The sequence below is a fragment of the Haliotis cracherodii genome, unplaced genomic scaffold (assembly GCF_022045235.1).
Source record: "Haliotis cracherodii isolate W230 unplaced genomic scaffold, xgHalCrac1.p SCAF_6, whole genome shotgun sequence".
NCBI classification, from domain to species: Eukaryota; Metazoa; Mollusca; class Gastropoda; order Lepetellida; family Haliotidae; genus Haliotis; species Haliotis cracherodii.
The window spans coordinates 31097128-31122931 of record NW_027266319.1 but is presented as its reverse complement, the minus strand read 5'-3'; the positions used below and the strand labels follow the sequence as shown (position 1 = coordinate 31122931).

The following is a 25804-nucleotide window of genomic DNA, read 5'->3' as shown; positions in this document are numbered from 1 at the left end:
TGTATTCTGGCAGGATTGTGTCAGTATTATTGGTGTATTCTGGCAGGATTGTGTCAGTATTAATGGTGTATTCTGGCAGGATTGTGTCAGTATCATTGGTGTATTCTGGCAGGATTGTGTCAGTATTATTGGTGTATTCTGGCAGGATTGTGTCAGTGGTTAGTGGTGTATTCTGGCAGGATTGTGTCAGTATTATTGGTGTATTCTGGCAGGATTGTGTCAGTATTATTGGTGTATTCTGGCAGGATTGTGTCAGTATTATTGGTGTATTCTGGCAGGATTGTGTCAGTATTAATGGTGTATTCTGGCAGGATTGTGTCAGTATTATTGGTGTATTCTGGCAGCATTGTGTCAGTATTATTGGTGTATTCTTGCAGGCTTGTGTCAGTATTATTGGTGTATTCTGGCAGGCTTGTGTCAGTATTATTGGTGTATTCTGGCAGGCTTTTATCAGTATTATTGGTGTATTCTGGCAGGCTTGTGTCAGTGGTTAGTGGTGTATTCTGGCAGGATTGTGTCAGTATTATTGGTGTATTCTGGCAGGCTTGTGTCAGTATTATTGGTGTATTCTGGCAGGATTGTGTCAGTATTATTGTTGTATTCTCGCAGGCTTGTGTCAGTATTATTGGTGTATTCTGGCAGGATTGTGTCAGTATTATTGGTGTATTCTCGCAGGCTTGTGTCAGTATTATTGGTGTATTCTGGCAGGCTTGTGTCAGTATTATTGGTGTATTCTGGCAGGCTTGTGCCAGTATTATTGGTGTATTCTGGCAGGCTTGTGTCAGTATTATTGGTGTATTCTGACAGGATTGTGTCAGTATTATTGGTGTATTCTGGCAGGATTGTGTCAGTATTATTGGTGTATTCTGGCAGGATTGTGTCAGTATTATTGGTGTATTCTGGCAGGCTTGTGTCAGTATTATTGGTGTATTCTGGCAGGCTTGTGTCAGTATTATTGGTGTATTCTGGCAGGATTGTGTCAGTATTAATGGTGTATTCTGGCAGGATTGTGTCAGTATTATTGGTGTATTCTGGCAGGCTTGTGTCAGTATTATTGGTGTATTCTGGCAGGCTTGTGTCAGTATTATTGGTGTATTCTGGCAGGCTTGTGTCAGTATTATTGGTGTATTCTGGCAGGCTTGTGTCAGTATTATTGGTGTATTCTGGCAGGATTGTGTCAGTATTAATGGTGTATTCTGGCAGGATTGTGTCAGTATTATTGGTGTATTCTGGCAGGCTTGTGTCAGTATTATTGGTGTATTCTGACAGGCTTGTGTCAGTAATATTGGTGTATTCTGGCAGGCTTGTGTCAGTAGTTACTGGTGTATTCTGGCAGGATTGTGTCAGTATTATTGGTGTATTCTGGCAGGATTGTGTCAGTATTATTGGTGTATTCTGGCAGGATTGTGTCAGTAATATTGGTGTATTCTGGCAGGATTGTGTCAGTAGTTACTGGTGTATTCTGGCAGGATTGTGTCAGTATTATTGGTGTATTCTGGCAGGATTGTGTCAGTATTATTGGTGTATTCTGGCAGGATTGTGTCAGTATTATTGGTGTATTCTGGCAGGATTGTGTCAGTAATATTGTTGTATTCTGGCAAGCTTGTGTCAGTATTATTGGTGTATTCTGGCAGGATTGTGTCAGTATTATTGGTGTATTCTGGCAGGATTGTGTCAGTAATATTGTTGTATTCTGGCAGGCTTGTGTCAGTGGTTAGTGGTGTATTCTGGCATTACTTATCCTGTTTGGATTGTCATCATATATAGGTTATTGTTGATAATGTTTCAGATTTTTTCGTAGCGACAAAACCCAACCCCAACCCCTAGGTAACAGGCCACACGAATGATACTTCCTCTTTTTCGTCTTCACATCATCATTGCACACAAGTTCTCTTCCATGTCTGTCACACTAGTGTTAGAGAAGCGAATATGTGAGTTACCTCCCCTGGTCAGAAACTTGAGTCCTTGATGCAGATTCAACTCCATATAAATCCGACCTAGACTCAATTATCCATCAGACCAAAATGCAACTGAAGTACACAATGTAAATGTCTGACAATAACATAAGGAATAATGGGAACCGAATGTCTGATGGAGAACTGTTGGTATTTGTTCCTACATCTGCCCTGCAGCCTGTTAATGTGTCTCTATGCTGAATCCCATCTTTATAAGCAATAAAAAGTGTTGGCCTAATCAAATTGGTCTAGCATAATAAAACTAAAATATGTCTAAAGAAAAGACAGGGAATCAATAATTATGCTGCTAATAACAACTATTACCAAGTTCAAAGAAAACATGACAATCACAGAATATGTCAACACACTTAGAAATCAGAGATGAAAAAAAAGTCAAAGGAGAGTGAAGAAAATTTGTGAATAATACCATTAAAAAATGATAACAAGCACAAGACTTGACAGATCATCACAGAGTCATGACTGGCACCAATTACAGATCAAAGACACACTTCATCTCTAAACGCAAAGCCGAAGCAACATAATTTCTGCAACTTTCCTTCTTCACTATAGCCATTTTGTCTGTCATGAAAGACCAACAAGACTGTAATTTCTGCCGTAATAAACCAGTCATAGGTGTCTCCTCACTCCAACATCTAACAAGCATCAAAGAACAGTGCACAAAAGAAATGAAGGACTATCTTGCAGCACATTTTCAGGTTAAAATCAGAAATGTTTCTTGATGCCATTATCCGAGCTGTGAAGGTTTTGTTGAATACAAGGGAGAAGCTTGAGGATTATTTCACGTAGTGTTGACCTCAAGATGAAAAGAGTTTCTGGTGTTGGGTAATTTGCTTACTTAACGCCTGTGTTATTTTTCGGATTTTTTAAATATTTTTTTTTAATTTCATTTCTTTTTTGAGTATAGGAAACATCTTTGGGTATTGACACAAAACCCTTTACATACTCACAAGACATCTCTACGAAAGCAGAGTCCAACTGTATCATGAGCATTTGTTTCAGATAGTGATCATGCCATGTGTTTGTGAAGAGGTGATGGATGGATGGATGGATGGATGGATGGATGGATGGATGGATGGGTGGGTGAATGGATGGATGGATGGATGGGTGGGTGGGTGGGTGAATGGATGGATGGATGGATGGATGGATGGATAGATAGATAGATTGATAGATAGATAGATAGATAGATAGATAGATAGATAGATAGATAGATAGATAGATAGATAGATAGATAGATAGATAGATAGATAGATAGTATCGATTCCCTAAAAAGTCTGAAATTCTACAAGCCCTCAGAATATCTCTTCGACTCCACAAAAATCAACTTCAAAGATGCACAAATGTTTGCAAGACAATAAAGTCTGTAGGCATATTCACAAACAATTTCCTACCAATCACACAGCAAATGCTGAGACAAACATGCATCAACACTCACCTTCCAGTAGGATTGTGCAGAGTGGGAGGCGATGCAGACAGACAGACAGCGGACCACTCCATGTCTTGAAACACTTGCAAGGAAATACATATCACAATATGATGACTGACAGAGAGATGAGAAGTCAAACCTTAAGATCAGATGCAAAGATGACTGCTGGTATGTTTTTTTGTTCAGTTGTAAATTTAAGTGTAATGTATCGGGTGCCCTTTAATGACACATTTGAACCTATCGCCAAAATGAAGGATTCAGACAAGGATCTCAGACCAAAAATCAAACCATCAAAATCACAGTGACATATTAAACATTATTTCCCTTTTTACGATGTCATGTATAGTTTACAGGAAAAGAGAAGGAGATGAGTGCTGAATTGAAGCCTCGATGTGTGACATCATAGCACTTTATGTCATCATGAATGGAATGTCTCTGCACATTAGACATTAAAATATTAATATAAATGCAAACATTTTCACTTAAAGCAAAAAAAAATCTTATTTGCTACAAATTTAGCACACTATTCAGACCAGCAGGCAAGCTTTATCAGACACCATTTAGGAAGAAAATGTCTGTACATATGTGGCAGTGATTCTAAAATCTTGCAAAAGTAAATATACGTTGAAACCCTGTTAATCCAGGGGATAATAAATAATAAGTAACAACACATCAGTGGGCACTCGATTTCTCTTTCTCAACTCCTTGGGGAGTATACAATCCAGCTGCCTGGGAGGCACTAAAATGTTAACAGTAATATCACCATCTCATCCGACTAGGTACCAATTCACTGTTGGGTGAACAGATGCACCTTTTAAGCAAAGTCACCACATGTGTTACACATGCTTCAGTGTGAGGTAGGACCGATGCCCGTAGAGACACTCTTAGGAGTCAATCTGCCAAACACGGTCACCCATCCACCTACTCTCTGCAACCAATGTTGATTAACTTCACCTGATCTGTTACCTGATCTGTTACCTGATCTGTTACCTGATCTGTTACCTGTGCATGATCTGTTACATGTCAGTTGCTGGGTTTCTAGACGGTGGGAATCAATTCTAACGGGGTTTCACTGTACAGAATCTCATACATTTGCTGTTCTCATTTTCATTTTTGTAAACATTTATGCATGGACCAATTATTCTTACAAATCAAATGTCCACCTTAGACTTTCAAAATAACATTCTACTTGTTCTTTGTTTATTCCTTTTATGGGATGACAGTAAGGCTTTACAGTCACATGCATATTGAATCCACCAAACATTACAAAAAAGGAGTCTTATTGTATACCTACCATTGACTCTTGATTCTTTACAAGCACCTGCCACGAGTAACCTTCACATGTTGGTGAGCGCGATAAATTTAGACATGCCTTTCATCAGTGATTCATCATGCTATTTCCTACGATCCTACACAATATCGAAAAGGCTAAACATACAAGATTTATGTGATCTATAGAAGACTGTTTCTGAAAAATAATTTCTGCAAAAAAGATTAGGGATTAGATATGAAGTCCATGAACTTTAAAGAAAAGAATTCACAGATATAGGTTCATGTTCGATCAATAATATTTATCAATATTACATATCATGTATATCAATTACTGTCAACAAGTATAGAGAGCTGGAAAAAAACCACATTATCTGAACACAATTTGAGACCACAACACATGTACATCGTATTCTACACCAATATTATTTGTTTCAGGAAAATCCTTTTTCGAACAAATCTGACTTTTTGTCTAATTTTGCAACAGATTGCATCTAATCTGTAATAACACCTTGTTCATTTCTTCAGCAACTGAAAGCTGACAGGGCCACATTGACAGGTTCGATGACAAGGTTCGTGCGTTGTTTAACGCCTGGATGAATAGTATTTCAGTGAAATCCCAGCGCGCCAGTTTAGTGTGGAATCAATGCCACAAGGTGGCACAAGCGGGAGACACCAAGGAACACAACTGGGATTCAACCCCTGAAAAGCAGATCCTAGCACAGATAAGGGACATAACTCTCCACGAGAAATTGTGAGTTGTAGGCCACTCTGTCCTTGAAGTCAGACCACAGAATGAAACGACAAAAGTTATGTTCCAAATCTGAAAGATTTCATATCAAGCGTAAACTAACAGAATACCATAGCTAATGGAATATACCACAGCGAAGAGAATTCCAGGACTTACCGCCTTCTGTTCCAACAGCACCATGATGACTAGGGAGATGTTGCATATTGTCTTGTACTCAGCCTGCCAAGGGGAAAATATGAAGCACTTGTAATTGATGGTTTTTAATCCATATCTTAGACGAACAAGTTTTCAATTGATATTTTATTTCTGAGTTGTTACAGGTAAGACCAGAAACCAACGACCCAAGTAAGACAATTTTAGAAAACACAAGCAAAATTATTAAATGAGTTTCAGAAACCTTTGTTATGCATGTTGATATCAATAGTAAGAAAAATATTCGAGGTATGAATATAAAGGACACAGAGTATTTTAAAATTTGACATTGATATTGACACTTATTCATTCACTCTCCCTTTCTGTACTAAACCATAAAAAGATGAACGCAAGGAAATCAGAACATACATTTATGGAAGCAAGAACAATGTAGATATCAAATCAAGATAACTGAGCTCAAGAAGTAGACAAAACCAAATGAGCTAGTTCATGGCAACATCCACTTGGTATAGAACTTGTTGGTTTTAGCTGCAAGAAATATTTTGCAATGATATACCTGTGATGTTTAGACGAACAATAAAACGACTAAAAGAATCTAAATATTCTCAAAAAGCCCCAAAATACTGCAACAAAAGTGTTTATGACGACATTAGAAATGTAAATCTACCTTGATTGCGAAAACAGTTTTGAGTGAGTGAGTATGGTTTTACGCCGCTTTTAGAAATATTCCAGCAATATCACGGCGGGGGACACCAGAAATGGGCTTCACACATTGTACCCATGGCGGGAATCGAACCCGGGTCTTCGGCGTGACGAGCGAACGCTTTAGCCATTAGGCTACCCGAGTGAGTGACTGAGAGAAAGAGTTTGACACTGTATCCCATCCCTATCCCATCGAGGGACACCAAGAATGGCAGCATAGAAGTGAATTGTCTTGCAAGTATGCCACGGGGAAATCATAGTAATGGTTACATGTGACATTTGGAACTTAAGTGTGCAACCAAGAACAATTACATTCATCCATATTGGAACTTTGTGAATGTAATTTCACTATCAGCAAGTTTTCCCCTTCCTTTTTAATTAAATAACCTTGCGATTTACTGAACTATTTTGTTAAACGTACTGTCTATTAAGCATGTTAACATGTTCATTTGTCAGTTCATGTTCCAGGTGACCTTTGTAAAAGAACATTTAACACTGGCTTCATACAAAAAAAAACATTTTTAAGATAAAAAATGATTTCTTTACGTGTGACTTTTAGGCACCAGGAACTTATTTTAACAATGCTATTACAATCTTAACCATCCTATTGGCACTGTAACACAAGGAATGTTGAACCCCAAATGGGCTTCGTATTTTGAATCCATGTTGGAAAATCAAATCTGGGATATCACCATAACAAACAGACACATTAACCACTAGAATACTCCACCATTCCCACTAACTTTCCAATGACACATAATCAATTAAATACAGATACAGAATGCCCCAGTTCTGTTAAAGTTAAACCTGAATATTCTCAAACAGAGGAGTGAGTTCAGTAGTGCGCTGCACTTAACAGCATTACAGTTATATACTGCTCCACTATTGATAGGGGTAATTGTTAATCTTTCCATGATACACAAACTGATTCATAATGTCAAGTGTTTATTTAAATACAATGACATATCTGATTATCCCTCTGAAATGTTGAGTAGTATATCATATGTTGATGCTGACAGGCCCAGGATCGCGATCTGGGTGAATCTGGGATTTGAACCAACAATCAGCAGATCCTGGTATGGCTAAGGGACTCAACTCTGCACAGCAAACTGCACCGTTAGATAAACAACTACTGGTAAGAGGCATACAAATTCATACAAGTTTCATTTTCTTCTTGGCAAGTATTAATAACAAAAAGGAAAGGAAATCATTGACAGATTGTGGGTGTCCTAAAATGAAGATCAGTTCCATCAAGCATAATGATTTTTTGCATGTTAGATCCTATTTTATTTTGCATCATAAAGTATTTTATGTCACAGGCACACAATCATCATCAGCCTGAGAAGCATCAAAACTATTTTTCATAATTTACAGAATTATATTCATATAAGATGACATTTTTGATTGGCAGCTGTCCAACTTCTTGACTTCAATCACCAAGCATGTTTTTTCTGTTCTTGGTGATATACATAGTTGTCTTATTTATATCGAACTGAGAATAAACATTGTGCAACATCTGTTATTTGTACATCAAACATGTATTTTCATGAGTTGATGACGTCACTTTCAAACTTGTTTCAGTAACAACATATATATCAAAGATGGCAGCCATTTTGAAAAAAACTGTCACCATGGTAAATACATTAAGAGACTTCATGACCAATAGCCACAAGAAAAAAAGAACTCTGTCATAAAATCTGACATAGAATCTGCCCTTTCAGAACATCTCATCAAAAACCCTGACCACCATATTCCCTGGCCATACACCAAGATACTCCATACCAACATCAATCACTGGAAAAGAGGAACCTTAAAAAAAGCATCGAAATCAAAAGAAAGGACCCAGCCATTAACAGAGACCAAGGTATCTACCTACCCAGTGTGAACTCCTCCATGCTATAATCACATCATCTACCTCAATGGACATGTTGGTTGCCTCATTGCTTGTCAAAGTAGACACAATTCATGGATAACAACTTCTTAAATTACTGTAAAGGTGACGTTTCAGTATAGATCCTTACACCATTGTCTTGCCTGACATATAAATATATCTATATAAATACATATATACTCTATGCCATACTAAGCATTCACCTGAAGAAGGCGCAAGAAGTAGTTTTGAAGAATAAAAGAAGTTGCTATCCATAAGAAAGTGTCATGTATTCATGTTCTCCAAACTTTTAAATGCCTATCAAAGACGTCATAGCAAGATATGATCATCTGATTAGTCATCCTACTTGTGTGACTCTAAGCTCAGCAACACTCTTCAACACACTTTACTTTTCATTCCTCTACCACTAATTGCTCCTCTGATATGGATTAAAGTCTTATTTGGAAAGAAAACAGCATTCATTATTGTCCGCTTCAATGACATAACACATCCACTTGCCCTTCTTAAAGCCCTTTAAAAAAAGATAACATGACTTGGAGAGCAAAACATGCCTAAACTCATTGCAAATGGACAAATTACACTCAACTGATTGATGGCCATTTCTTAGAAGTTAACGGGTGACAAAGTAGATACAATTTACAGATACCACTTCCTTTTTATTTTACTGTAATAGCGATGTTTTGGTATAGATCCTTATACCGTTGTCAACAAAGGCTGAATAATGAGTGAGTGAGTGAGTGAGTTGGGTTTTACGCCCCTTTTAACAGTATTCCAGTCATATCACGGCGTGTCAGCTTAATGTGGAAGGAAAGCCCGAAGTGATGCAGGTCTTAGACGTTTACCACTTCGGTGAAACCCACAAGCACGGTTATGGTGCTGACAAACCTAGAAACATAATCGGGGCGAACCGGGATTCGAACCCACAATCATAGGTTTCTGGCGTGCCCAAGGGACGCAACTCTGCACAGCGAATTGTGGCGCCTTAGACGACTAGGCCACCCGTGCCCCCCTGAATAATGAACATGGTACAGAATATGTATGGTTGGTGGAGGATTAACATTAACAACAATTGCATACGTGAGTGGGATTCGCATGAGAAGGTTAAATAATGACAACAGAAGGATAATACTGAACACATGATGAGGAAGCCAATTAACCAGGAAGACAATTAGTAAGTGAGGGAGTGAGTTGGGTTTAACGCCGCTTTTAACAGTATTCCAGTTATATCGCGGCATGTTAGTTTAATGTGGGACGAAAGCTCGAAGTGGTGCAGGTCTTTGACGTTTACCAATTCTATGAAACCTAGAAACATAACTGGGGTGAACCATGATCATGATTCGAACCCACAATCATAGATTTCTGGCGTGCCCAAGGATCACTCTGTACAGTGAATCGTGGCGTCTTAGATGACTGGGCCACCCGTGACCCGAGGAAGCCAAATATACAGGATTAAGTTTCCATAGGTGGGGTGATGATTGCTTAATGAGTTCATAGAAGGTGGATGGGATGAAATAGCCTTGATCTGTGTTGAGCGATGGTTTGTGGAGGAGAATGTGGACTGCTTCTGTTAGTTTTCTTTCAGTGAAGTTGAAGAGGATGAAAGTAACAGAAGCGGTCAATATTCACCACCACAAACACCACAACAGAAATCATGGCAATTTCATCCCATCCGCCTACTATGAACTCATTAAGCAATAATCACCCAAGTCATTAGAGTATTATCCTTCTGTAGTTATTATTTAACCTACTCATGTTAATCTCTCTCATGAATGCAACATTTGTTTCTGTTAATCTTCCATCTTTCATATATATTCGGTACCATGTTCATTATTCAGCCTTTGTTGACAACGGTATAAGGATCTATACCACCATTACTGTAAAATAAACAAGTTATGTATAAATTGTGTTTACTTTGTCAAATAACATCCAATGAGATGAAAATGACAGGAGACGAGTCTGCTGTTTCAGGACACAATAGCAGGTGTCTGAGCCAATTAAACAGTGCAATTCTCCTCGATCCTGCTAATTAGGAGGGATGTAGCAACTGGTGGAACTATCGACACGTTGCAATTGTCTAGGGGTAGACACCAGGAGTTGAAGCCAAAGATTCCACACTTCAGACTAGTTGTCAGGTTAACAACCACAGGAAGGCACAGTGCAGGTAGGTGTGATGTCCTTGTGTCATGGATGCAAGGGCATAATGAAAAATCACAGCCAGGCTCTGTAGCTCACCTGAGTTATGATGAGTGAGTGAGTTGGGTTTAACGCCGCTTTTAACAGTATTCCAGTTACATCACGACGTGTCAGCATAATGTGGGAGGAAAGCCTGAAGTGATGCAGGTCTCAGACATTTACCACTTTGGTGAAACCCACGGGTATGGTGCTGACAAATGAGAAATATAATTGGGGCGAATCGGGATTCGAACCCACAATCATAGACTTCTGGCATGCCCAAGGGACGCAATTCCGCACAGCGAATCGCGGCGCCTTAGACGACTGGGCCACCCGTGCCCCCAAATTATGATGAAATCACGGCATCTGAGTCCAAAGTCAGATTGGAATTCTGTGAACAAATCTTAAGAGACACTATAGCTGGAAGCATTTGTACAAAGTTTCAGTAATATAGGTCTTGTAGTTTCAGAGATGTTGCCACTGCAGTAACACTAGGAACAAAGGGATATGTGAAGGTCTAAGGTCAGAGATTCATCAACAATTAAAATATGCCGAAAACATATTTTTGTTATTCCACATACCACATGTTTGCTGCGTATCACATTTCATAATTCATAAATGCAGATATGGCTGAGTAATATTAAAAATAATATTTTCAATATGGCCACAATGTCGGCCATATCTAAAATTGGATCAGTGAGAAACACAAAGTTTAGAAACAATTGTTTATAGCAAACTTTCATTTTGTTATTGTTTCTGACATGCGCTGTGAACCTGATGTGACAATATACTCCAGTATGTCCATATATAACATTTCCACGGCACCCTAGCTCACCAGGAGGGTATGGAGCCAAAGTAAAATCAAGGTCAAAATATTTCAAAAGTTCCACTACCAAATTCACAAATACCAAATTTCAGTACATTTAGAATAAAACTAGCTGTGAAATACCAATAAATACGTCATCATTGCTGGGGGAAACATATGTTTCATTAGTCTTTACAAAGGATGACAGACGAAAAGGCTCAGTTGTTACCGAGGTGTTTATTATTATTGCAAATAAAGGACACTCTGATTTTCAGTAATATTTTCATTTCCTGCAGGCAATTCCTATCTCATTTATCATCATTTCCTTGCTAATAAAAAGATTAAGAAAGTAGAAAGTCTGAATAAATATTTACATGTTCTTGGTCCTTTGAGTTGACAACTTGATACATAAATTAGATACAAAATTGCTGTATAAGCAAACAGGTGACAAATCAATAATCTTTGTCCACAACTAATCAGCTTATCAACACACAAAGTTGACAATCCATAAGTGAAAATCACTGCTAGACATAATTAGCTCACCTCTATCCAACAAATTGTTGATCATGCTGATTAGCATTTGCAATTTCTTAGCTTAACCCTGTTTTAAACCCCTGCCAGCTCATGGTGGCATTGTTGCTGTGAAAAGGTGTACATCGGAATTTCGTTCAAGTAGAAACATTTATTGACACTGAACGAGAGTGGATTTACCATGTTTACTGCGTTTCTGTCGAGGTCACTCTCAAGGCACTACTTGATTGTGAGGGTCAGTTACAGGTTTTTTCAATATACCTGGATTATATACCTCAATTGCCTACAATATATGGTATACACAGCACATGAACTAAGTCAGGATAAGATTTATGGATGAACAACTTCTATATTACAATTAGGAGCGATGTTTCAGTGTAGGTTCTAACACTGTTCTCAAGCAAGTATCCTTACTTAGTGGTCCAACTTCTAAAAACCTCTCAAAGAAGTTAACACATGAACCTTATGATATCTGAGTGAGTGAGTGAGTGAGTGAGTGAGTGAGTGAGTGAGTGAGTGAGTGAGTGACTGAGTGAGTCAGTGAGTGAGGTTTTTCGCCGCTTTTAGCAATATTCCAGCAATATCACGGCTGGGGACACCAGAAATGGGCTTCACACATTGTACCCATGTCGGGAATCGAACCAGGGTCTTCGGCGTGACGAGCGAACGCTTTAGCCACTGGGTTACCCGACCGCCCCACTGAGTGAGTGAACACCCCTTTCTTTCAGTCACGTCAAGTTAATATAAAGAAAACCACCAAAGTGATAAAACTGTAGACCTGCACAATTTGGTGAACCCCAAAAGCACTGGCATTCAGCTCACAAACCAAGAATCATAATCAGGGATTGGTGTCTACAATGATAGGACATAAAATATGTTTGATTGGTTCAATCAATCTGCAGTTGCCTTTACATCACTTTAGGACACATAAACATGCCATATCACTCACTCACTTCCTGGGAGGGGCATGTTGATGAATTGCTTGTTTCTTTGTTCTGTTCAATGTCATCTCGTCAAGATAACGTTTTCATGATAATTGTCTCATAAGCATGTTGAAAGATTGGCAGATTAAGCTGTAGAACTAGTATTCATCATTATGAGGAGGAGAACACGGGTTGGCCACAACAGCAACAACCTAAATTTCTATCCCACTACATGTTTCTCTCTCTCTCTCTTTCTATCTCTCAATTTTTTAGGAGACTAAGATGCTTATTATGGCAAATACGGCATGTCACATTACTAAAACTGTTTTCTTCTCTTAAACAATCCAATTATTATTAATTACCGAACAAGCATTATTACATTGTATTTCTTGTAGAAATTTTATCAATACATCTGGTATATTTCAGACAAAGGCTATTTGAGACCTAGCATGACTAAAGCCAGCAGAGTATTGGGTCACTGCAAATGGCATTCAGTTAACCTGCAACACTATAGATTAATCAGATATTTAATAGGAACAGAGGACAGAGGATGTGTGTCAAGATACTAATATGACCCTACGGTAGTCATACATCATGTTTCTTGTTCAAATGAGTTGACCCTCAAATACCAGCTACCACATAAGTTAGCAGGAAGACCCTTGTCTGTCTCATGTCAAACTTGCTATCTCTATACCATTCCATTTCCCATAGCTCTCAACAATGAGAGTGGGGGGTGTGACTGCTTCAAGCATCATACAGAAGTGGGGCACTGATTGGATCTCTGACCCAAATTCTGATTCTACTTAGACCAAGGGTGAATGGCCCTATTTAGTTTACTGTAAATAATAGCGACAAAACCCTTTCCATATTCATAAGAACTATCGTCTGAAAGAAAGCAGAATCCATTGTACACTTCCATCTGTATTATGAACATGTGTCCTTGAATAACTATCACACAGTGATGATATCAGTTGAGATGGTGCACGTATCCTGCCCCACCTGGAGGCATGGGTAGATGGACTGATGGATGTATGGCTGGAAGGACTGATGGATGTATGGGTGGATGGACTGATGGATGTATGGGTGGATAGACTGATGGAGGCATGGGTGGATGGACTGATGGATGTATGGCTGGAAGGACTGATGGATGTATGGGTGGAAGGACTGATGGATGTATGGCTGGAAGGACTGATGGATGTATGGGTGGAAGGACTGATGGATGTATGGCTGGAAGGACTGATGGATGTATGGGTGGAAGGACTGATGGATGTATGGCTGGAAGGACTAATGGATGTATTGGTGGAAGGACTGATGGATGGATGGCTGGAAGGACTGATGGATGTATGGGTGGAAGGACTGATGGATGTATGGGTGGATGGACTGATGGATGTATTGAGGGATGGACTGATGGAGGCATGGGTGGATGGACTGATGGATGTATTGGTGGATGGACTGATGGAGGGCATGGGTGGATGGACTGATGGATGTATGGGTGGATGGACTGATGGATGTATGGGTGGATGGACTGATGGATGTATGGGTGGATGGACCGATGGATGTATGGCTGGAAGGACTGATGGATGTATGGCTGGAAGGACTGATGGATGTATGGGTGGAAGGACTGATGGATGTATGGGTGGATGGACTGATGGAGGCATGGGTGGATGGACTGATGGAGGCATGGGTGGATGGACTGATGGATGTATGGGTGGAAGGACTGATGGATGTATGGGTGGAAGGACTGATGGATGTATGGCTGGAAGGACTGATGGATGTATGGGTGGAAGGACTGATGGATGTATGGCTGGAAGGACAGATGGATGTATGGGTGGAAGGACTGATGGATGTATGGCTGGAAGGACTGATGGATGTATGGGTGGAAGGACTGATGGATGTATGGGTGGATGGACTGATGGAGCCATGGGTGGATAGACTGATGGATGTATGGGTGGATGGACTGATAGATATACGGGTGGATGGATTGATGGGTGGATGGACTGATGGATGTATGGGTGGATGGACTGATGGATGTATGGGTGGAAGGACTGATGGAGGCATGGGTGGATGGACTGATGGATGCATTGAGAGATGGACTGATGGAGGCATGGGTGGATAGACTGATGAATGTATGGGTGGATGGACTGATGGATGTATTGAGGGATGGACTGATGGAGGCATGGGTGGAAGGACTGATGGATGTATGGGTGGATGGACTGATGGATGTATGGGTGGATGGACCGATGGATGTATGGGTGGATGGACTGATGGAGGCATGGGTGGATGGACTGATGGGTGGATGGACTGATGGAGGCATGGGTGGATGGACTGATGGATGTATGGGTGGATGGACTGATGGAGACATGGGTGGATGGACTGATGGAGGCATGGGTGGATGGACTAATGGGTGGATGGACTGATGGAGGCATGGGTGGATGGAATGATGGATGTATGGGTTGATGGACTGATGGAGGCATGGGTGGATGGACTGATGGATGTATGGGTGGATGAACTGATGGATGGATGGACTGATGGAGGCATGGGTGGATGGACTGATGGAGGCATGGGTGGAAGGACTGATGGAGGTATGGGTGGATGGACTGATGGAGGCATGGGTGGATGGACTGATGGAGGCATGGGTGGATGGACTGATGGATTGATGGGTGGATGGACTATACTGGTGGATGTTCTGACCAAGAGATGGATGGTGGTGTGATGGACAGATGTACCGGCACAAGATTGATGTATGGGTGGTAGACAGATGGACAATGTGATGTACAAATGGTGTTTAACAAATATCTATTATGTATGGATTTGTTACAATGAAATGCCACACTAATGAACTTTTTATAATACAGATAATTACAGTAAATTATTTTTACCATGATATATATTAGAAAACTAAATTTTAATACCTATCCAAGAAAGAAAATCATCACAAAATCATAGCATCAGTAAGAATATGAAATTACAGGTACTTAACGTAGAGTATGGAGAATATTCTCTGAAGGTCCATGATTCTATATTTGTAAATTATTACATCCAGAACACACTCTAGCACAGATGAACATGCCACTATGTAACCACTTGACCCTGCCCTGTGATTGGCTGTCTCAATGGTCCTCCTGGGGTTACCTATACTAGTCTTGATAACTGTCTCCCACACTGACTGCAGTAATTCAGTTGTCAATAATTAATGACTTGCAATTTGCCTTTAAATCCCATCTGGCACCACATTTCCTTTTGAATGTCGCCAACTTCCTCCTCTGACTGAACCAGAAGTCCATGTTTGTTTCTTACATAAAAGTTTATCCCTGACTGCTTTTGTAATGATTTACAATATAAGTTGTAGCAGGATCACCAGGGGTCCAGGGTGTTTATGCGTTCCTCATTATTTTTTTTAACCATAAGCCGGACCAGGAGGTTTGTGGTATAAAACATAACGAGGGACGCATAAAACCCTAAATGTTCCTGCTACAACACATTTATCTTACCGACATGTTTTTATATGACATTGTAAAAAAATTAAAACAAATTCTTCAAAATTGATAGAAAACATGTTTGACTGAGCGTAGATGAACATGTGCTATGACTTCAAAGAGCTGTATAAGCGGTTTATTCTACTTCTGAGAAATCCACTGCTGAGAAAACCTGCTTTCTCCATGGCTTGGTATAAGGAATTTATTCTCCACTGAGAAATATATTTCCCTCCCACGCGGGATATATCATATTTTATCAAGATTATGTGGACCAATCAGATCTCATAATTCTGACACGTAGGTAGTAGGTAATGTGTCAAATAAGGAATTACTTGAGGTGAGGTGAAATGGGGTTTAACGTCGCGTCCAAGATTATTGCACTTATATAGCGACGTGCATGCACGTGTATGTGTTTGTGTGGCTGCTTGTACTAGTCCCGACTGATGCCGATTTATAGTGCTAGCTCACTGAGACACCATGCCGCAGTTTAACATGAATATCCCACTCAGACACAGTATACTGACTCCCAGCCGACCAGTCCTTGTTTTAGCCTCATAATGCCGAGCGCCAGACAGGGTAACACCAAGTACCATCTTTTAACGTCTTTTGGTATGACGCGGTCGGGGATCGAACCACGGACCTTCCGCTCTCCAGGCGGAGAATTACATGAGAGTGACCTCAGTTTTATCTCCCAAACTATGCAATTTCCAGACAATTCATCACTATTTGATATCAATGACTGGCGGTCAACAGATATACACATCAATGAATGGTGCCATCTGACTGTGACTGTCGCCAATTGACCTAACCAAGAGAAGTAAATCATTCTATGGGGGCAGCAATTCAGAAAATGGTGGTCAGAGAAGTAGGACAAATTATCACTGTGTTATTCAAGGCCAAGGAAACATAAAAAGACAGAAACAAAATAAATAATGATGCTTCTCCTGATGCTATTTTGTGCACCATGTTTCAAATGAATTAGTTGGGGTTTTCTTTGTAACTAGTAACATTTCATCAAACAAATACATCTTCAGCATCAGTGAGTGAATGTTGTTTTACCCCAGTCAGCAATGTTACTGCTGTATCAAGTTAGGACGAGACCAACAAGTCATAAGAGCAACAAGAGTTGGCCAGATACAATAACTACTGTTCTACATTCACTATTGTTGTGGGGGCGGTCGGGTAGCCTAGTGGTTAAAGCGTTCGCTCGTCATGCCGAAGACCCGGGTTCGATTCCCGACATGGGTACAATGTGTGAAGCCCATTTCTGGTGTCTCCCGCCGTGATATTGCTGGAATATTGCTAAAAGCGGCGTAAAACCATACTCACTCACTCACTCACTCACTATTGTTGTGGTGACGAGCAGTGAGTACTGAGGACATGGTCTGCCCCAGATCACCATGAATCTGACAACCTAGAGAGTACTCCATCCACAATTTTTGTTTGTTTTATTTGATGCTGTAATGAACAATATTCCAGATATATGACGGTGGCCCATAAATCAGGACCAGACAATCCAGTGATCCTAATGTCTGGGTACCAGGAGTGATGGAGAGAGATTGGTTTTATGCCTCTTTTTTTGCAATAATCCATCAATATCATGGTGGGGAACATCAGAAATGGGCTTCACATATTGTACCCATGTACGGATTGAACCCAGGCCTTCAGCATGTGACTTGCGAACGCTTCAGGTACGAGTAAACGCTATCAACCAAGACATCAAGTCTGACCACCCAAAATCATTTGGTCAACTCTCCCAAGTAGGAGAGGTTGTTGGTGGCCTATTTCAACCTGGAATCCCCATGGAGATTGAAGAGGTCCTAACAATTTTTGTATTTGTCGGCACCATACCCGTGGCCGTGTGTTTCACCAAAGTGGTAAATGTTTGAAACCTGCATCACTTCAGACTTTCCTCCCACATTAAGCTGACACGCCTTGATATAACTGTAATACTGCTCAAAGTGGCATTTAACCCAAATCACTCACTCACTCACTGGTGAAAGAGCGAGTGGTTTTTTTGGCTGCATTGAACATTACTTCAGTTGTAGTTTAATATGCGAGGAAAGTCTGAAGTAACTTACTAAGAAGGGGGTGGGTGATGGAGTGAATCTCAGATAAGGGATGTTTTGTTTGTTTGTTTGTTGTTTAACAAGCAGCAATATTCCAGCCATATGACTGATGGTGGTGATTGACATCCAGTGATTGACACCACGAACATCTATCCCCTCAACTGGGATATGATGACATGTATCAACCAAGTCAGCGAGCCTGACCACCTGATGCCATTAGTCGCCTCTTATGACAAACATATCCTCCTTTTGCAGCAAGAATGGGTTGCTGAAGACCCCGGATCTTCACAGGTCGGAAAAGGGATGCAGCAATCAGTAACTACTTTGTTATGACAGAACAATGATAATAATGTACTGACATCAACAGTTTCCTGTATGACATTTACTGTGTTTAAGGGGTGGCAGAGTAGTTTTACTTCTAATGCATCTGGTTACCTTCATCACATGTGTACAAAGTTTATCGTCCAAACCTGGCTCCCACAGGAGATATCGCTTGGGTGAGATCAAGCGATATCTACACTGTAGATATCGCTGCAATGAAATTGCATCACAATGCTTTGCAGACCATTGTGACGTCATTGGTTACCATGACGTCACAATCAAATGACATCACTAATGGCTCTGCTACTGAAGCTGTCAGCAGTACTTTTTACACTTAAGACACTGCTAATTACTGTTTACAAACTGAAAAAGTTGGAAGAATGATGTTGGATGATAAATAAAATCTCACCCTCGTGTCTTTTGATATCAAATATATCAACACTCATTGATAAAAGTGGAAAAAATCCTCGCCAAGCCTCGAAGTTTGCCCCCTTTTATCAACTTGTGTTGATATATTTGATATCAAAAGACACGAGGGTGAGATTCTCTATGTGTCCTATCACTCAAACCATTAAAAGCAGTCAAAAAACATATCCATTCATACACAGAAGTCTTCAACCTTCCACAATGGTTCTCCCCACAATACAAGTACCAACACTAACATTTCCCTTCCGGTACTGATGTAAAGACGACAACCACCTGTTGGTACTAAGGGGAAATCGGGTCCTGGGGTCAGGTGATCTGTGGTTAGTCACATGATATACTGTTTAATCACAATAACAATAAAACTCCATGGTTACACTGCAAGTCGCTTATGTACACATTTCTTTCTGATGACGTACACATTCCATCTGACTCTTATATGTTTAAGTAAAGACAAAGCTTCAGTCAACTTCAGTGTGTACACGATCAGTAGTAAAGTTGGACTCGTCACAGCCCCACCTGTTTTGGTTCATCGAAAAACCAACAATCGAAATGTATAAATCAAAACATGCATCCAAGACATCATCCTCAATAGCTAATCAAATTGCTGAAAATAACATAGAATTCCTTCCTATGTTGGGACACCCTACCTTGATGGCGCTTTCTCGGACACCAATGCTGCTATTGCTGTGGATGGTCTCATACACTTTCTTGATCATGACGACGTCCTCGGTGCCGTACTCCATGCCAAGCTCCTCCCACACCTCCTGCAGGTCCAGGTGGAAGGGGAAGTACTGCAGGTGCTTGCGATACATCTCCTTGGCCTTCTGGGGCTTCAGGAACAGGTTCTTCGTCTCCTCCAGTTCCCTGTCCGTCAGTCGGCCATCAGCTGATGGCGTTACTGTCGATGCCAGGTGGAGAGATACTTTGACGTCACAAGAGTTGATGACAAAGTGATCCTGAACGTTCGAGGATTTGGTATCAACTGAGGACAGGATCCGGTTCCGAGCTAGGGACAGGAGGGACCGAGATGCATTCCGTGATGGGACCTTGGACAACAGGTTTTCACCGGCACCGATTTCACCTTCGATGATGACGAGACTGCGGCAGTTCCTCCTCTTCATTGTTTCCACGGTGTCAGCAGCAGACGATGTGCTTGGTCCTGGTCCAGAGTGGGGACTGCTGCTGCAAATACAACACTGTCAATCTACACAAACAGGTTTTTTTAACGCTGCACCCACTAATGATGGAAATAATACTGCCACTGTATGCATAAACACCTTTGGTAGACTGAAGGAAGGATTATGGATGGTCAAGGCAATTTTTTTGTTTAACATCACTCTCGGCAATATTCCAGCTATATGACAGCAGCCTGTACATACACAAAGTTGGACCAGACAATCCAGTGATTGATATTATGAGCAGACATAAATATATTTACAAAATACAGCTTGATAACCTTTCAGTTTCCAAGTTTTGATTTCTGTGTTTAGCAGCACACTCAGTATTACAGCTTTTCGGGTGGGCCTGTAAATATTTGAGTCTGGAACTTGTGATTGATATTATGAGCAACAATCAACAACATCACCTCTTCCAAGGACCTACTGGAGTAAGGGAGTTACAATATAGCATTTCTTTCACAATATTTCAGTTCCCAAAATTTCAGTTCCAATATTTCAGTCCTCTTCCAAGGACCTACTGGAGTAAGGGAGTTACAATATAGCATTTCTTTCACAATATTTCAGTTCCCAAAATTTCAGTTCCCATATTTCTGTCCTCTTCCAAGGACCTACTGGAGTAAGGGAGTTACAATATAGCACTTCTTTCACAATATTTCAGTTCCCATATTTCTGTCCTCTTCCAAGGACCTACTGCACTAAGGGAGTTACAATATAGCACTTCTTTCACAATATTTCAGTTCCAATATTTCAGTCCTCTTCCAAGGACCTACTGCACTAAGGGAGTTACAATATAGCATTTCTTTCACAATATTTCAGTTCCAATATTTCAGTCCTCTTCCAAGGACCTACTGCAGTAAGGGAGTTACAATATAGCATTTCTTTCACAATATTTCAGTTCCCTGTCTGCTGCGTCTGCTATGTTATACTCTGTACGGTATGGGAGGGAGAGTAGACATTTGGTTAAAGAGTTAGCTTATCATAAGGAAGACCTGGCCTTGACTGTGTGTTTGTGTATGTGTTTGTGTTTGTGTTTGGCCAGATGTTTCTCACTGTAGGTAACTTCACCAATGTATGATGCTGTCAGATCAATCTGAACTTCAAACCCTTGACCCAGCAACTGTGAACAGCAAACTGGATTAGGGCCAAGTGTACCTTTCATCAATTTATTTGTATGTCTGTTGTTAAATTCACACCCAGCAATATTCCAGCTTAAGTTCGGCCTGTAAATAATCGAGTCTGGACCAGAACAATGAACCACACCACCAGGGAATGATGACCAAGCCACAAGGCTGACCGTTGATCCATCCTCCTACGACCAGCATCGATTACTGGAGACCTGCTCTCATCCTTTCATCACTACCAAACGGCCTGACATAACATACAGACAACTTATTCCATCATTTGTCTCTAAAACCAATCAGATCACACTCCCATACTATCAAATCCCTGAGTAGACTGATGGAAGGCTGATTGGATGGTCAAGGGGTTTGTTGTTTAACGCCACACTCGGCAATATTCCAGCTATATGACAGCAGCTAGTAAATAATCAAATCTGGACCAGACGTTCCAGTGATTGATCTGGGCTTGACTGCGTGTGTCTGGTAGTGTGTTTGTATCTGGTAGTGTGTTTGTATCTGTGTTTGGCCACAGATGTTTCTCACTGTTGGTAACTGCATTGGTTGGTTTGTAGTTTAACGCGACACTCAGCAATATTCCAGCTATATGACGGTGGTCTGTAGATAATCGAGTCTGGACCAGACAATCCAGTGATTGATCTGGGCTTGACTGTGTGTGTCTGGTAGTGTGTTTGTATCTGTGTTTAACCACAGATGTTTCTCACTGTTGGTAACTGCTTTGTTTGGTTTGTTGTTTAACGCAACACTCAGCAATATTCCAGCTATATGACAGCAGTCTGTAGATAATCGAGTCTGGACCAGACAATCCAGTGATTAATTTCATAAGCAAAGCAATTGGGATCGATGACATGCATCAACCAAGTCAGTGAGCCTGATCACCCGATCCGGTTAGTGGCCTTTTAAGACAAGCATACTCGTCTTTGATGGCAAGCATTGGTTGCTGAAGACCTATTCTACCCCGGATCTTCACGGGTTTGGTGCTGACAGATCAAGGATCAAAACTTTTACTTGTAAAGTTATATATTGCCGTACTGGTCCCCAGCAATTCATGCTTGTTGTAAAATCACTTGTCTCTAAGACCAATCAAATTGCACTCCCATACTATCAAACTGTTCACACATCCTAATCCCAATCTTTCACAAATAGTTTTCCAATAAATGCTTCTCATGTCAGGTGACCTCAACTGACCTATCAGCTGCAACCTCCACTTCCTCCACCACGATCATGTCACTCTCAGGCACCACTGGCTCTGAGGAGGTGCCTGTTGATGTGGAGGTCGACCCCGACGTGGAGGTTGATGTGGACTGCACCATTGTTGACACCGTAGCGTGTGGCCTAGCTGTAGATGTCTGTGAAGGTGCTGACCGGGCGTGAGTCTTGCCTCGACCCACTGGATCCTTCACTAAACCAACTTTATCAACGATAAGGATGTCTTCTGGGATACGCAGGCAGAAGTCAAGCTGGAATTAAGATTGAGTGTCACGATGTTTAACATTGCTTCGAACAGTATTCCAGGTACATCAGGGGTGGTTGGGTACCCCTAGTGGTTAAAGCGTTTGCTCGTCACACCGAAGACCCGGGTTCGATTCCCGACATTGGTACAATGTGTGAAGCCCATTTCTGGTGTCCCCGCCTTGATATTGCTGTAATATTGCTAAAAGCGGCGTAAAATCAAACTCAGGTACATCACGGCGTGTCAGCTTGATGTGGGAGGAAAGCCCAACTATCACTGAACACAAAACAACCAATCTTTAAGCCTCTAAAAGTAGAATAAGGTTTAGACACTATGAGCTACATGTAGCTAGATTTGGACTAACTTTCAATGTAATATTTCTATTTTTTCAGAGAAAACTACCAATCATTACAACCTTTCCCGAATTTCAGACCAGTTGCTGGTACATATCAGTATTAATTGTTTTGTTTTGTTTTATCTGTTGACATCTCACAAACTCAAGGGTATTTCAAACCTGGTACAAGCTCTCTAACATTTACGAGACAAGGACACCACAAGCTAAATGCAGCTAGTTTACTGGTCATTTTAGACTGGTTGTAAATGTAAAATGAACACTTGGAGAAATGGACAAGTCCCTACAACCTGTTCCCCATCCGCTGTGAGGAAGCTGGTACCTACCTTCTTCATGGCAAACAGGCCACAGATGGTGGCGACATGTCCCCCCAGGTAGTCCCCGGTCTCGCCCCCCAGCTCCACCCCGTCACTGACCCCCTCGGTGTACACCTGCACTATCTTGTCCAGCATTGTGTAGCTCTGGGTGAACAGGTTGGCCGGGAACCGTGAGTGGAAGTTGTAGTAGTACCTGCAAGTGGTCATTACATCAGTGTTACGTGTTTCTGTGTTTGCTGATCAGTGCAAAACTCAATGTATTAGAGTGTGACATGTTAGGATCAGGTGAGGTTTTACGTTACGTTCAAGATTATTGCACTCACAGAGCAATGAGCATGCACATGTGTGTGTTTCTGTTTGGCTGCTTAGTCCGGACTAATGCCAGCTCACTGATATACCATGCCGCAGTTTAACATGAATACCCCACTCAGACACAGTATACTGACTCCAAGCCGACCAGTCCTTGTTTTAGCCCCTTAATGCTGAGCGCCAGACAGGGTAACAACAAGTACCATCTCTTGACATCTTTTGGTATGATGCGGCCAGTTTGGTTCGAATCAACTGACTTTCTACTCTCTAGGTTGTTTGGATCTGACAAACCAAGCGTATAATGAAACGCAACGAAACAAGTCACCAAGAACGCACCCCCTCCAACTCATCCATTAAGTCACCTCTTACAACAAGCACAAGGGTCAATTCAGACCTGGAATCCACATGAGAGTCTTTGAAGGTTAACATGAAGAGTCATCAGATTTGTAGGTGTTTTTAAGTACTTTGTGCCTGGAAATTTCCCAAATTTCTGCACATAAAAAACTCATTAACACCCTCAACACTGCAATATGCAACAGGTCTTCAATATTTTGTCACACTCTCTCTACGATAACTCCCAGAGATGGGAGACTGACATGGATGTGGAGACAATAAATATATAAAAAATTGTCCTTCAAATATTGATCAAACATAATATTGGTACATATAAAACGCAGCATCCATTTTTTTAAAGAATAGTTCCACACTTGTTCTCAAATTTCATGTTATAGATCTAGTCCCTGATATAGTCTAGCATCCTCATGCTTTAACTATAATAGTCCAGGTCAAAACTATACTATATCAGGGATAATTCTAGGGTGGGGCCTTGTGCTTTTAGGCCCTTAATTTGAAAAAAGGTCCACATTTTCAAATACAATGGGGCATTTTAACATTGGGATGTATGGGCGTAACTCTGGAATATTCAAAATTTTCACATAAAGGGCCCATGTCAGAAAATTCCTAGGGTAGAGCAAACTTAATTTCTTTAATATATATTAAATACACCAAATATGTCTCGTGAACGAAACAAAACATATTACATGTAACTTGTATATGAGCAGAGAAACAAAATACAACAAACATTTTGTCATGTCTGCCTATCTGTATCAGATCATGCACATTTCTACAGATTGATTATTCAGATTTAAAATTAGGAAGGTTCTGGGATTCATGCACATGATCAGCAGATCCTGGAACAGGTAGGGGCTGCAACTCAGTTAGTTGTGGCCCCTTAGACTCGAGGGCCACTGTGACTTCAGAATGTAAGTTCACAATCATCAAAACTTCAAAACATTGAATCTTACATTACAACTAAAAGTTCACAAGTAAACTGACTCTGACTTACGTGAAGTGACATAAAATATTACCAATGTCGACATTTACAGGTGCTTCAGTAACCAATACCCAAAGTCAACAGGAAACCAGAATTCTTATGACTTCTAGGGGTCTGCAAGAGTGAGCTCCCTTGCTTTATATGCAACTCCATGTAAAGTCCTGTCTGTTTGTTTGTTGCTTAACACCGCACTCAGCTATATGACTGAGGCCTGTAAATAATCGAGTCTGGACAGGCAATCCAGTAACAAATATTATAAGCAAAGATCCACACCCTTTGGGTACAAGGCCATACTATCAACCAAGTCACCAAGCCTGACCGACCGATCTATTTGGTTGCCCCTCATGACCAGCATAGGTTGCCAGTAGGGCTGGGACAGGTAACTCGGGTACTCGGGTTGGGTGGGTCCTCAGTAGGATCCGGGTACCCACAGGACTACCCGGGTCAGTGGTTAGTCATGTGATATATCGTTTATTGACTTTAATAATAAAATTCCTTGGTTACACAAGTACAAGTTGCTAATGTTAGTATTTCTTTCTGACTATGGCCACATTCTTTCTGAATTTATATGTTTGAGTAAAGTCGAAGCTTCAGTCAACTTCAACTGTATGCATGATCCGATCATTTTAACGAAATACTTTCTGCAAGTGAACATTTTGCACCCAACTTGAGTCCAACAGCGGGTACCCAGGTAGGGTCGGGTAATAAGGGGTCGGGTACCCGGGTGTGTCGGGTAATAGGGGGCCGGGTACCCGGGTAGGTCGGGTAATAGGGGGCCGGGTACCCGGGTAGCAAATTTGGACTCTAGCTGCCATGGACCTGCTGTAACCCGGATTCC

The 25804-nt window shown here is 40.9% G+C and overlaps 1 protein-coding gene across 1 annotated transcript in view; it reads right to left on the bottom strand.

Annotated features, from left to right (window-relative positions):
- LOC139445181 (general transcription factor 3C polypeptide 1-like) overlaps window positions 1-25804 on the bottom strand; it is a 281341-nt gene that overhangs the window by 214507 nt on the left and 41030 nt on the right. The window contains exons 33-36 of the mRNA XM_071226303.1: window positions 23334-23517; window positions 22391-22662; window positions 19536-20070; window positions 5576-5638 (exon numbers count right to left, since the gene is read on the bottom strand). Coding sequence (XP_071082404.1) covers window positions 5576-5638; window positions 19536-20070; window positions 22391-22662; window positions 23334-23517 — 1054 coding nt within the window. The remainder of the gene's footprint in view (window positions 1-5575; window positions 5639-19535; window positions 20071-22390; window positions 22663-23333; window positions 23518-25804) is intronic.